The sequence below is a fragment of the Malaclemys terrapin genome, chromosome 7 (assembly GCF_027887155.1).
Source record: "Malaclemys terrapin pileata isolate rMalTer1 chromosome 7, rMalTer1.hap1, whole genome shotgun sequence".
NCBI classification, from domain to species: domain Eukaryota; kingdom Metazoa; phylum Chordata; order Testudines; family Emydidae; genus Malaclemys; species Malaclemys terrapin.
In genome coordinates this window covers 126,153,137-126,167,341 of record NC_071511.1, presented here as the reverse complement: position 1 = coordinate 126,167,341, position 14,205 = coordinate 126,153,137, and the positions used below count along the sequence as shown (strand labels likewise).

The 14,205-nt window shown below is 60.2% G+C and overlaps 1 protein-coding gene across 2 annotated transcripts in view; it reads left to right on the top strand.

The window, feature by feature from the left end:
- The first annotated feature begins 894 nt into the window (after nucleotides 1–894).
- KCNIP2 (potassium voltage-gated channel interacting protein 2) overlaps nucleotides 895–14,205 on the top strand; it is a 119,821-nt gene continuing 106,510 nt past the window's right edge. For both annotated transcript variants that reach the window (XM_054035658.1, XM_054035654.1), the window contains exon 1: nucleotides 895–1,017. In XM_054035658.1, the coding sequence (XP_053891633.1) occupies nucleotides 945–1,017 (73 nt within the window). In that variant the 5' untranslated portion in view covers nucleotides 895–944. The remainder of the gene's footprint in view (nucleotides 1,018–14,205) is intronic.

The window sequence follows — 14,205 nt, the reverse complement described above, 5'->3', positions numbered from 1 at the left end:
AACGAATGTAGGGGAGCATCGAAGACCCTCCTTGCTTGGGGTGCCGTTTGGCCTAGGGCCGGCCCGGGGTGGGCGTATGGGCATGTTTGTGCGCTGGGTGCACACACGTTTGCATGCCCGGGAGGGGTCAGCGCTGGCCTTGCACAGGGGCGGGGGCTCTGGCCAGAAGCACACGTGTTTGGCGGGGGCGCTTTGCACCCCCGTGTGAGTGCAAATCCCCCATCCCCAGCCGTGCCTCAGTTTCCCCTCCGGAGCAGCCCCGGAGCGGCGCGGGCGGGGCCGGGCGGAGCGCGGAGGCTGCGTGCGGAGCCGAGGGGGAGGAGAAGCGGCGGCGGCGGCAAGACGCGGCTGGGCTGCACCCGGCTCCTCACCTGCTGCTGGCGCCCCGCAGCCGGGCTCCGAGAGGCGAGTCCCCCCGCGCCGCGCACCGAGCCGGGGCCCCTGGGCGGGGGGCTCGGGGGCAGCCCCGGGACAGGAGGCGGGCGAGGCACCGCATCAGCCCCCGAGCCCCCGGCTGCCGGGTCCCCCGGGAGCCCCCCGCAGCCTCCGGGAGAAGCCACAGCCCGCCCCCCCACCCATCGGAGCCCCTGAGCCCCCCGGAGCTCCTGCCCCAGCCCTTTCCAGCCCCCTCTCCCCCGAGCAGCCCCGGCCCCATATCCCCTGCCCCCTATCGCCCCGCAGCAGCCCCTGCCCCCTCCCACCCCCAGCAGCCCCCTCTCCCCCCTTCCACCCTCAGCAGCCCCCTCTCCCCCGAGCATCCCCAGCCCCATATCCCCTGTCCCCTACCGCCCCCCGCAGCCCCTGCCCCCTTCCATCCCGCAGCCCCCCCGCAGCTCCTTTCCATCCCTGAGCTCCCCCCTCCCCGCCGGCTCGCCCAGCCCCCCCGCCCGCAGGCAGAGCGGGGCCGCCGGGCTCTGTCCCAGCCTCGCGCCGGACTCGGGACGATGCGGAGCCAGGGCAGGAAGGAGAGTCTGGCAGAGTCCAGGGACCTGGACGGCTCCTACGACCAGCTGACGGGTGAGTCCTGCCCGGCGGGGGGGGGCGGAGGTGCAGCATCCGCTTAGCAGCACGGTGCGGGGCGCAGCCGGGTCTCCAGCCCCCCAAGACTGCCAGGGCAGGTGCTTCCCAGCAGGACCCTTCCCTCCACCCCCCCAGGGTGTTCCCTGTGACACCCCCCCCCCCGCCTCTGCCTCTTTGTCCTACACAAAGTTACTCTAGGAGAAGGGGGGGCCCGCCCCCCGCCCCCCCGCCCCGGGCTCTGGTCACTTGGCCATGGGGAGGGATTGGGGATGGGAATGGGAGAAGGTTTCTGCTTCCACATGATGTGTCCTGAAGTTGCAGCCTGGAAAATAGGCTAGTGACAGTTGCTGGTGTGTGTGTGTGTGTGTGTGTTGCTGGTGTGTGTGTGTGTGTGTCGCTGGTGTGTGTGTGTGTAAGGGGCGATTCCCAGGCGGCTGGGTCTGTGCGAGTGGGGGAGTTGTTGCCGGTGGCACCCCCGGGGCTGGGGAAGGACCCGTGGCCTGGCTGGTTTGGGGCTCGCCTGCTCCTTTGATGCTGGCCAGAAGAGTTCTTCCCCTAGTCCCTGTGCAGCGGAGCCAGGGCACTGCGCTAGCTGGACCCTGTCTTCCTCCCAGAGACGTGGGAGCTGCCCCAGGGAGAAAGGACCCTGTCCTGCTGCTGCCAGGTGGGGCCGGGGTTGGCGGGAAGTCGGGTGGCTAAGGCACGTAGGGCAGAGCTGCCGCTTGCATCGCTCCTTGAGCCATCTTTGATTCCTCCGTGTGCCCTCCCGGTGTCTGCCAAGAACCGCCTGCATATGGAACGTCCCTGGGGGAGCAGCTGCCCCCTGGACCGGACTCCGTCCCTGGCGGGTCTCCGGTGACGTTACACCAGGGAGGGATTTTCCCCTTGCTCTGTATTGCTCTTCCTGCCCCAGTGCCAGGCCCCCAGGTCTCTCCAGCCTCGCCCATTGCATCCAGGGCAGCGAGGGAATTCCCCTCCTCTGGCAGGAACCCGGCTGTCCCCGCTCTGCCAGCGCGGGGATTGTGCAGGGGGTGGCGTTGGCAGGGGCTGTCTCCTCCACCAGGTGCTCTCTGCCTTCCTCCAGAGACAGGGGTGTTGTTCTCAGGTGCCCGGCGGTGCAGCCCCCCTGGCCAGGTATACTCTATTCCTCCTCAGAGCCCAGATCAGCTTGGCCGTGCGTGCCACCTGCTCTTGCCAGGGCTAGATGCACGGCATGGGAGTTGGGCCCCGGGGGCAAGCTGCAGTTAATAGCCTACCTGCCTGAGGTCCCTCTCCAGTCACAGGGCTCAGGGTAGCTGCCATTCTGATACCACTGGGGGCTCGGATTTAAACACAGCCGCCCCCCAGGAAATCCGGAGTGCGGCCTAATGCACTCTGTGTGATGAATTCCATTGTCCTCGCGGCACGTTTGCTCCTTAGGAAGGATGGTCCTGTGGTGAAGATGCTGGACTGGGCGGCAGGAGCTCTGGGTTCACATGCCCCCTGTGTAATGGATGATTTCTCTGGGCCTTGATTGTCCTCTCTGTGAAATGGGATTAATGCTCCTGACATGCTTCCTGGGGATGGCGGTGGAGATGAATCCATTTATACCAAGTGATGGTCAGATCCTGGGGCGAGGGGGTCGTCCCTCGTAGATAGCTAGATCCCCGTTATGCGCCTTTTCCTGCCACGCAGTGGGGTGAATTTCAGGCCTTGACTGTGAGTTTCCAGAGGCCTGTGGGAGTTGAGCCTCCCCCCAGCCCCCTCCAGTTTGCTGAGCAGTGTTATGCGTGTGGGGAGAGCGGCTTTGCCGGCGGAGATGTGCTGAAAGGAAGATATTTTTGAGCCGTGTAGGAACTTGAAACCCACACAACTTTCAGCTTCTCTGGGAACTTCACAGTGTCCGTATGGATTTAAATCAAACCTCAGTTAAAAATAAACTCCGGTCTCTCGCGTGCTGAGATCTTTCCCTGGGACTTGGCTGTCAGCAAGTCCCCGTAGCAGAGCCCTGACTGGAAGAACACTCTGTAGTTCAGACAGCGTCTTCCAGCCAGACTTCAGTGTTTCCAGAAGCCCCATGACCCCCCTGGGAAGCTGGGCAGTCTCGTTATCCCAGTGTTGTGAGGGGGAAACCGAGGCACAGAGCGGGGAAGTGACTGATCGTCCCCAGATCGTGTTTCACGGCTGCTAATGAGAACGCAGGTCCAGCTTTAACTTAGAGCTGGCCGCCGCCTGCTGAGCCCTGCCACAGGCCTGCCTTTTCCCCGCCAGCTCCCCCTCCATCAGCCTTTCAAACTGGGTACAAAGACTCAGGTGCATTTTGTGGTGAACTTTGCTCCTTAGAACGTCAGCAAAGAGAAGCTGCTTTATGCTGGGGACAGTGGAACTATGGCACGGACAAAGCTGGTCAGTTCAGCCTTCCCATGCCTCTGCTTTCCACTGCTGCCCCAGGGCAGCTTAGAAACGCCCCTGCTTTGCAACCTTGCTCACTCATCCAGTGACCGGTCTCTGCTCTAGGCGAGTGGTTAGTTTGCTCGGTGGAGTGGTGCCGTCCCAGGTCAGGCCATCCCTTTTACTGCCCCTGTGATTCTGCAGGGCTCGCTGCTCTGTGTTTATTCCCCAGGCCAACAGCAGCATTTAGGCCGAGTCACATGATTTAGATGGACAGTAGAGTCACCAGGAGAGAGCACGGTGTGTGCATCCCCTTGGCCTCCCCAACACACAGCTGCCTCTGCAGATGGCAAGTTGGTAGAAACGTAAAGGTGCAGAACACGGAGGACGTCGCTAGGTCCCAAGAAGACGCGGGGTTTTACGTGGCCTTGTGTAATCGACAGCTGTAGTGGAGGGGGTGGGGACCCAGTTAAAACCCAGTTCGGTGTAGACCACATCCCTGCACCGGGGATAAAGCCTGGGACTGTCAGGCTCTAACCCAGCTGTGGGGACATGGGAAGGTCCCATGTACAGTGCCCTGGCTGGGTTATCGTGTAGGTGGGGCCTCCAGGGTCACCCTGAGGTTAGTTTATTCCTGGGCTTAGATGAGCTGCACCGTGGGTGTTTAGAAGTTTAAAAACCAACGTGCTTCGGATTCATGAGTCAGCAAGGTCTAGTCTAGGGCTTGACTGCTCTGCCCTCTTTACGGCTCTTCATCCAGGCCTCTTCCGCTTTGTCCCCCTCGAGAGGTGACCCGGGGGCGCCTCCCGCCAGCCGCAAGACAGCGACCGAGACCGTTTACTTGGAAAGGCTTCACAGCCTCTGTGCTGCACCGGCCGAAATGGCACGTGGACAGCGCCTCCTCTGCCTGCTGCCACCGGAGCGATACCCAGCACCTGGCACTGCGAGTGGCCCCCCCGCCCCCCCCCCCCCAGGGGGCAAAGGATGTGGCACTCGCAGGGTGGAGGGGCGTGCTGCCCGCCCCAGCCCTGGCTGCATGGAGAAGCTGGCTAACCTGCCCCCTGTGAGATCGCAGGGGGGGGAGGTTTTTCCGTCCCTCCCCCTCTCTGGCGCGGAGGGGGCGCCGTGCTGTGCAGAGAGTGGAGTCCCGTTGTGCCTGCAGCAGTGGGTCATTGATTTTGAATTTAAAGAGCTTATGAAAATTGCTCTGTATAGACAGCACAGAGCAACGCCTGGATGCTAAACCTGCTCTGTCCTTTGCAGCGAGCCTCTGCCAGCCTTAACCCTCTGCACCCCAGCAGCCGTGTGCAAGCGTGTGTACCCGTGTGTGTGGTGTGTGCTGGGGACATGAGCACACGCTCTGTGCGTGTTGGGCATGGGGGTGTCTAGTGGGCTCTGTATGTCTGCATGTGCGGTGGGTATGTCGTGTGTATGAGAGACATTTAATGAAAACGGTCCGTTTCTGGGATCTTTAGATGATGCTAGCAGCAAATAAAAGCCATCTATAAATGACATTGTTCCTACAACCCCGCTGGCAACAGGAGTGATTCTTTGCAGGCTGACCACGCTGGTGTTGAGGGATCTCTTCAGACACAGCCTGTGGCTGGGGAGAAATGTGATCTGAGCGCCGAGCGCTGCCCTGGGACTGGAAAGGTGTGTCCTTCTCACTGGCATGCCCATATCCCCTCCGGGAGGGGACAGTTACCGGTGCATGCATCAGCTTTCCCGGATGCCCCATTTCTGGGGCTAGAGGCTAGAACAGCCCAGCAGAATGAATCTTATATCATAAAAGATCAGGGTTGGAAGGGACCTCAGGAGGTATCTAGTCCAACCCCCTGCACAAAGCAGGACCAATCCCCAGATAGATTTTTGCCCCAGATCCCTAAGTGGCTCCCTCAAGGATTGAACTCACAACCCTGGGTTTAGCAGGCCAGTGCTCAAACCACTGAGCTCTCCCTGCTGGACCCTGTCCCTGTTTGTCCCAGTGGAGTATCCCACACGTGGGCTGTGAACGTGGCTTTTTCCCTCCAGCACCACTCTAGGTCCGCACACTGGTTTGTGGTTCTGGGGCAGACGGGTGTGCTCCCCTTCACACCACCCCCAGACTCTCAGGAGGTTCCCGTCGCTGTTAGTAGGCGACACTCCCCTTTCCTTCAGGCAGAGCCCTGAGCCCTGTCCTGAGCCCTAGTGGCCGTTAAAATTCCCGTGTTCCCTTTCAGAAGGATCAGGGAATTCGCTCCGGTGTCTTGGGAAATTCCAGCTCTGGTACCTACATTCTACCTACTGTGGATTCGATGGGCCCATCTCCCTTGCTACCAGCTGTTGGCATGTTGCAGGCATTGAGCGGCTGTTGTGTTCCACCACACAGGCAGGTGCCTTGGCGTGGTTGATGAGCACTCGCCAGAGAAACAGCTTGCAGAGTGGTTCGGGATCCTTCTGGCCCTATAAAAACATACGGTTCTTTCCCTCTGTACCCAGGACAGATGCAGAGACTCAGTACAATCTTAGCATTTCTGCCCATCACCTAGTGGGAACGAAAACTGTAGTTAGTAACGGAGTAAGGGTGCAACGTCTGGCCCAGGTCTCAGCGCCCGCAGAGAGGTAGTTTAAAAAACCCAGTACGAAACAAAACCGAAGGCTAAGGCGGCGCTCCTCAGCCCCCCCCGGAAATGTTTCTGAGCAGAGGAGCTGGGATAATTGGGTTTGTGCTAGGAATGCTGACCACGCATCTCTCACGCATGAGTTATAGGTTAGTCCCTAATATAAGACAAAAACAAATATGCCCCCTTGTCCACTGCAAGGTATTTGCTGCAAACACACACCCGGGTGTGAGGCAGATCTCATCCCAGACCTGGCTCATTTGTTCATCACTCTAGTCTTACCAACTGGTAACAGAGGTAATAAACTCAGATCCTCCCCTAAAGAAAAATCTCCACTAGCTGTTAGCAGTATAGGGCTTCTGACACACAGTGGAGTAATTCTATCCTCTAGAGACTGCTCATGGACAGGCCGGGGGGGGGGGGGGGGACACTCGCACACTAGCCAGTTCACAATGCTATTGTGACGGCGCAGGGAGCGGGGCGGATTTGACCTGGGAATGTAGCCTGGGAGTTACATTGAACTACCTGAGCTGTAACCTGAGCCAGGAAGGGGGGTGGGAGAAGTGACACCTTCTGCCCGGGAGAGGAACAAAGGAGAGGAGGAGCAGAGGGGAATGGGGAGAGAGCTGCTGGAGGGTTTTGGGAGTTCTTCAGTTTTGGGCTGGGAGGTGCAACACAGGGAACCCCAAGCTGGGGTCTAAGCTCCCTGCACTCCCCAAGAGGACTTGATTGAGGGATCCTGGTTGTATCTACAAGCTCTGCTGTAGACTGTGTTCCTGTTATCCAATAAACCTTCCACTTTACTGGCTGGCTGAGAGTCATGGTGAATCGCAGGAAGCCGGGGGTACAGGGCCCTGAGTCCCCCACACTCCGCGACAGCTGTTTTCTCCACCTCCCCTCTAGCTAGAGGAACCTCATCAGCAGGCAGCGGGAGAATCACCTTGTGGATATCACCCCTTTAAGGATCCTCTGGGCTTCATTGCAAACCACGGGCCAATGCCTGTGCCCCTGGCCTGACCACGTTCCAAAGACCCAGATTAGATCATCAGTGACCCACATCAGTAGAGCTCTGCCTCTGGTCGAGTGGGGAGAGCTGGGTTTTCTTCTGTACTTTGCTGCTGATTGGCTGTGTGATGCGTTGTCTCTGTGCCTCAGTTTCCCTGTTTGTAATGCGGGGGTGCTTTCTGCCCAGGATCCCAAAGGCGCTAGCAGAGCAGGCACGTGGCTTGATGAATGGGGCCCCCTGGGCGAGAATAACAAGAGAGAGGCAGGGGGCCAGTTGTGTGTGTGGCAGGGTGTGGGGTGTGGTGGGGTGTGGTCATGCGCATGTGTGGGCGCAGGAAGGGGTGGTCTGCCTGTGGCGGGGTGTTTGCTGTGGGGTGTGTGTCTGGCGGTGTGTTGGGTGCATGCTGGGGTGACGTGTGTGTGTGCGTGTGCGTGGTGGGGTGTTGGATGCACGGGGGGGTGTGCGCATGTGTGGTGGTGGCGGTTCTGCCAAACACCCCCAATGCTGCGTCCCAGAGGAGAGCAGTGGCTGGGGGGCGGGGGGGCTGCGTTGACCCCACCAGGTGCAGATGGAATCTCCCCGTGGCTAAGTGACCCTCCCCCATTCCAGCAGGCTGGAGGTTTCCTGTGCCCGGGGGCAGGGGCAGAGCCCTGTCCAGAGATAAGGCTGGCCGGGCACATGTCCATCTGGGTAGCCCAGTGGGCAGCAGCTCCACAGCGGGACAGGTTCAGGGGCAGGTTGGGAAGTTAGCGCCAGAGGGGGGCCGGGTCTCTGCAGAGTCCGGGGAGTAGATGGGGTCGGGCAGCTCGTCTCAAATGCACACAAATGAATCCCCCTTTTCTCGTCTGGCCGCTTTTGGGGCAGTGTTCAAATCTCCCCAAGTGCATCGCTCGGGGGGAGCCCTTCCCCTCTGCACGCGGGACTCCGCTGCTCAACCCTTGGAACCGCCCCGCCAGGATCATCGGCAGGGCTGGAACCCGGCAGCTTCCGCACCACAGCCCCGGCCTCCGCTGCTGGCATGCAGGGAATGACTCCACTAGTGCGGAGCGGTAGTAGGCTGTTATCCGGTAGGGGAGCAGCTCCTAGGAGGGGATGCAATAGCACTGAGACTCCCTATTTACTCTGGGATCTGGTTCAAGCCCTGCCCTGCCTAACTAAACCCCTCTGTGGCTTTGCACCAGGCAGTGTCCCGGGCTGCTTCCTGCTCTCCTCCGGGGCTGTACGGCCGTGAATGAGAACAGAACCTGTCCTGCTACCTCCCTGCCCCCCTCCCTCCTCTCCTCCAGCCCTCGCCTCCCCAGCACTGGCGCAAGAGCCTTCTCCTCTGCAGCTGCCTTCTTCAATCACCTGCCCCGCAGCCTCCCCGTCCCCGTGACTCCTCTGTCGCCCCTGGGGGACCCCGCTTGTTTGGTGTTAGATACAGTTGTGTCCCGTTCCCAGAGCGGGGCCTGGGGCGCTGGGAGGCCGTCCCTGGCTGTGCGTTTAGGACAGACCCTGGCGGGTGCTGTGAGGGGAGCAGAGAAAGCGCTGTGCCTTAAAGGGATGCTGCACCTTTGGAAAGGGGGTGGGGCTAACGCTGCCAGAACGTCTCCCCCCTGCCTGCTGCCTCCCCTTGCCTTGCACCGGTTTCTGTCGCTCTCCCCACTTTGCTGTCCTGGCTTGGTCACGCCCATTCCGAGCGAGTCGGTTGCGTCCCACTGGGACATCTGATGGCGCTTTTCTTTGTTTGTTTCCTCATGATTGAGGCCAGAGTCTGGTGGGGACCAGAGGTGTCCGCAGGCCGGGACTCTCAGCCCCACGGGGAGGAGGGGCAGGTAGGGTTGGGCAGGGTTTGTTTTATTCCTGGATTCTGCCTCAAGGCGCTCGGCAGACGCGGAGGCAGCTGGGTCCGTGCCAGGGAGCCAGCGAGGAGCGTGTGCAGCAATTGGCACAAGTAGCATGAACTGAGCGGGCAGGCGGTGGGGGGCAGGGGTCCTGGCAGGGCCCTGCCTGCAGCCGGATTTGATTTTTCAGGGTGACGCCCGGGCAGAGGCGGTTGGGAGGCTGAGTGAGGCAAGGCTGGTTTCTTTGGTGGTTGCAGTTGAAACATCTGATTTTGCAGACACTGGTACATGACTCATGGGCACGGTGACTTCAAGCGAGGTGCCCATAATGGGCTGGGGAGGGGGTTTTCTGGTGACCCCCTCCCCACCCCCCGCCTCTGGGCCTGTGTGGGGAGCCCGGATCTGCATGCTTGGCTCTGTCTGCAGCGAGGATCACAGAACGCGGTGCGGGAGCTTTGGAGGCCAGTGGTTAGCGTGCTGGCACTCGGCTTGGCCTCGAATCCAGCCGCTCTTCCGACGACGTGAGCGGTCTGGTCTCAGTGGCCTAGCGCTCCTGCTGCCCAAGTGATGGGCTAGAAGGGGGGCTGCGGGTCAGGAGTGAGGGGCACCGGCAGAGCTGTGTGTGTTTGGGGGAGCCCAGGGCTGGGATAGCAGGTGGGGGCTGAGGGGTGCTGGCAGAGCTGAGTTTTGGGACTCACTTGCACAGAGCTTCCCCTTGGTCACTGGAACACAAAATTCATGCAGAAATAAAGGGGAAAAGCCCCCAAAAGGCATCGGATTCTTTCAGCCTCAGCTTTGCCGCGTGACTCCGGGATCCAGCTCCCTCCACACTGCCCGAAGCCCCGAGGAGATGCAGCTGCACCTGCACCAGCTCCCCCTGGCCTCCCTCTTTCCTACAGTGCCCAGGTGGGCCATACTGGGTGATATGGCCCTACGGAGAGGATGGAGCTTGTGGAGCCAGTTCTGTGCCATCTGTCAGAGGGGAAAGCAGCCGCGTTCCCTGAATGAGCCCAGACGATGCTATAATCCCAGGGGTGGGGTGCATGTGGGAGATAGGAGAGAGCCCCCCCACCCCTCCCCTGGCTGCCTCTGCTCATTAGTGGTACGTTCATTAGGGGAAGTGGTTTGGTTTAAGACAAATTGCTGTGCTTGGGAGATGATGAATCCATCTGCCGGCTGGTTGCTGGGACAATCCGTGGGGGTGGGGAGGTGCTCCAGACCCTGCACTTTAATCACATGGGTTAGCCACGTGACTCTTCTCTAAAACAAACACGAACACCCCACCCCACCCTGTCCCGTGCTGCGGCAGGAGAAGGGTTGTGGCGCTCAGAACCCCCAGCACGGACCCTGCACCCCGCAGGGAGATCTGTCCGCCCACCACTCATCCCACGCGGGGAACGCAGGCCGAGTCTGTGAAGGGTCATGAACCTCGAGGGCAGGGACGGGCCCAGGTCCCCACCCTGATTTGGACCCCTGTGACAAACTGGGCCTGTTCTCACTGTGGTCTGTGAATGCTGACAGGGGAGTGTGCTGGGATAGTCTGCATTGGAGGATGGGATCTGCCCGAGGGCGCCCGAGGGGGGCCCTGTTGTCTGTGCCTGCAAGACCTGTCTTGGACTGTATTCCTGTCATCCAAATAAACCTTCTGCTTTACTGGCTGGCTGAGAGTCATGGTGAATCGCAGGAAGCCGGGGGTGCAGGGCCCTGAGTCCCCCAAAACTCCGTGACAACCCCCCAGCTCTAGCGGGCACCATGGGTCTGGATTGCTCCCTGCGTCCATGTGAACCTGGGGCCAGTTGGTGGCTTTGAACCCACTTGTGGCTTCTTAGTGAATCTTAATTCCTTGCACTGGATTCATTCCCTTGGAGGGGGCAGGCATGAGGGTCCCGAGGCACAGCCCCACGAAGCCCTGGGTGTGTGGAGGGGATGTAGGAAAGGGTTAATCATGCACATCTCCCCATGCTGACACTGCTGCTCCCTTCCATGGAAAAGTCCCTCCAGATTCCCCTCCGGCCCGGCGGGGCTGTTACCCCTTCCCCTGCCTTCCTGGACCAGGGTCATTCTCTGCGTTGTGGAGCTTGTCATGTGCGAATGGTGACAAATCCCACGGGAGGTCACTTTCTTCTAACACTGAACAAGGAACTCTAGTAGAATAAGGAAAGCAGCTTCCGTCAAGAGATCTCGGAGTCATTGTGGATCGTTCTCTGAAAACATCGGCTCGATGTGCAGCAGCAGTCAGAAACGCCAACGGGAACCATAGGAAAGGGATAGATAAGAAGACAGAAAATCTCATGATGCCCCTATAGAAATCCATGGTATGGCCACACCTTGAATACTGCCTGCAGATCTGGTCGCCGCGTCTCAAAAAAAAATAAAAAAATTTAGAATTAAAAAAGGTGCAAAGAAGAGCAATGAAAATGATGAGGGGATGGAACAGCTTCCAGATGAGGAGAGATTAATAAGACTGGGACTTTTCAGCTTGGAAAAGAGGCGACTAAGGGGGGATATGACAGAGGTCTATAAAATCATGACTGGTGTGGAGGGAAGTGAATAGGGAAGTGTTATTTACTCCTTCTCATAACACAAGAACTAGGGGTCACCCAATGACATTAATAGGCAGCAGGTTTAAAACAAAAGGAAGTATTTCTTCACCCAACGCACAGCCACCCTGGGGAACTCCTTGCCAGAGGATGTTGTGAAGGCCAAAAGTATAACTAGGTTCAAAAAAGAACTAGATAAGTTCACAGAGGACAAGTCTATCAATGGCTATTAGCCAAGATGGACAGGGACACAACCCCATGCTCCGGCTGGGAGTGGATGACGGGATGGATCGCTCGATAACTGACCTGTTCTGTTCATTCCCTCTGGGGCACCCGGCACTGGCCACTGTCAGAGACGGGATCCTGGGCTAGACGGACCATTGGCCTGGCCCAGTCTGGCTGTTCTTAGGTTCTTATAAAGCCCCTTGGTCTCTCTCTGCCTCCGGCAGAGCTTCTGCCCCTGATGTGTCCAACCTGGCTTCCAGGCACAGCCGCACACACCAGCTCTCAGCCCAAGTTTAGTGGCCTGGAGGGCACCGCAGGGTCCATAGTGGGGGAGAGGGAACAGCAGAGGGGTGACGTGCTCTCAGGGCTGGGGAGGATGGGATTGGCTGGCCTCAGTATCGGTGCTGTGAGTGGGGGCTGGCAGGCTGTGGCTAAGTGGGGCCTCGTTACCAGGACCCTGAAAGCTTCCGTCCTGAGGCCGAGGCGTCTCTGTTTGTTTGAGCGTTTAAGTAAATTTGCCCTTTGCTTCAAATGAAAATGCATCAGCGCAGCCCCCGAGAAAGGCTCCCGAAGAAGGTGTTTGCCCTGCGGGAGGAGGGGGCGGGCTCACGCGCAGGGTCAGTGCACTCGGCAATGTGCCCCAACGGGGGAACGTGGTGGAGCCAGCGTCAGCATTAGCAGGTGTTCACGTTGTCTGTCCTGGCTCCTCTGATCTGATCTGGAGGGGTTGGTTACAGTTGTGAATACACGTGTGCACACTCTTGCACCAATGCAAGCCCCTGTGTGTCACTGATTTTGGGTTGAGTGGCTTGTTTTGCTCCTAATTTCTTCAGCTAAACTGCTCTAAGCCCCGTTCAACCAGCAATCAGAGCGTCCGCACGGCCGCTGACTAAATCAGTTTGAAACCCTCTCATTGAACGGGAGCGGCTCTGTGTATGGACGAGGCCTCAGCCTTGGGTTGTGGCGCACGCGCAGGCCAGTGTGCGTTACCGGAGCCGTGCAACAGCTCGTGCTAGGGCTTCGCTGTGGGCGAGATCTTCCTTCCGGTCTCACACGTCACCAGAGCAGTTTAACACTACCAGGACGGAGTGTCGTTGCTAACCTCACCTGCCATAACCTGCTGGGGTGCGGGGCGGGGACATCAGAGCATGCACTGCAGTGCCTTCCCCTTGGATGTAGCCAGTGTGTCTGGCTGCACGGTAGCTGTGAGTTCCTTGGGTTGGGCTGTGAGCATGAATCAAGCAGGGAAGTGACCCTCTTGGGCACATGAGGGGATCGTGACCTGTGGGGCCCGGGTGTGGAGTGGGGCCCGGGTGTGCAATTCCAGCAGGCTTTGGTGTGGATGTCCCGTGGGCCCAGCTCCGAGCAAGGACGAGCTGCTGGCTCCGGAGTGGATGGTTCTCAGCGGTGCGAGCCCGAGCTTTGGTGGGAAGAGAGCAGGGTGTTTGGGGAGCCGGGGGGCAGGGTGGGAGCTGTGAGGACCCCCGGAAGAGTCCCCAGCTCAGCGCCACAGAGATGGGGCCCAACGCTGTGTGGTCCCGTTGAGGAGGGCAGCTGCAGCCCAGCTGTGAGTGTGAGTGTGAGCGTGAGCGTGCGGGTTGTGCGTGCAGTGTGCAGAGGGTTCTCTGCCGCTAGTGCCAGCCCGACACTTTCCTTCTGGAGCCGATCGCAGTGATGCTGCGAGGACAGTATCTTCCCAGAGATGGATGGGCTTGGCTGAGACCGTGATGGATTGGACAGCTCTGCTGGCCCGAGCTGCTCCAGCCGTTGTCTTCACGGTGGCTGCTGCGGATTTTCTGTATTCCCTCACCCCACGTTTACAGCTTCCCGTGCCCCAGGCCTCTGCTTAGCACCCCACTGGGCCGGAGGGACCCTGTCTGGGTCAGGCTTAGCAAGTCCCACATTGGCGATGAGCCAGTGGGGGGCAGAGCTGGTCAAACGCCAGCCTGGAGCCAGGGGAGGTTTATTAGTGACTGACAGGCAGGGGCACAGACCAGGTCAGGCAGCGTTTTCCAGGGGCACGGCCGGGGGGGGGGAGAGGCCCCTCCTTGGCTCACTCTGCCCCCATAGGGCTTTCCCCAACCAGCTTCCCGGGCCACCGCCTCCGCTCAGGGGCTGCCGGGGCGGAGCCTTCCCGCTAGCTCCTCCCCTTGCCCCAGTAGGAGGTGGGGGCCGATGGCCCCCGCAGGAGCCCAGCTCCGACCCCCCACCTCAGGGGACTGAGCCGGCGGAGTCCTGCCCGGTTGCTGGCTCCCTCCAGGGGCAGGGGGGTAACGCCCCCTCGCTCCCAGTCACTGTTAAAGGGCAGCACCAGCCCATGGCCCAGCTGAGCCCAGCGCTGGGACCTCTTTGCCCACAGCTGTCCTGAGCGCCCCGGGTCTCCTGCTCAGCCCCCTGTGCCCCAGCACGGTTCGATTGCGTTCCCTTCGCCCCGTCCCGTCCCGCCGAACGGACCGGCCTGGCAGGGAGCAGCCGTCTCCGCAGCGCAGCGGGAGGGCAGAGGGCGAGTGCTCCAGCCACCTCTGAGCTCTCCCCAGCTCCAGCACGTCCACTGATCAATAGCTCGTGCTCCCAGTGGCGGCCGGGCAGCGCGTCTGGAAAGCCCCTGGGGCTGGACAGGT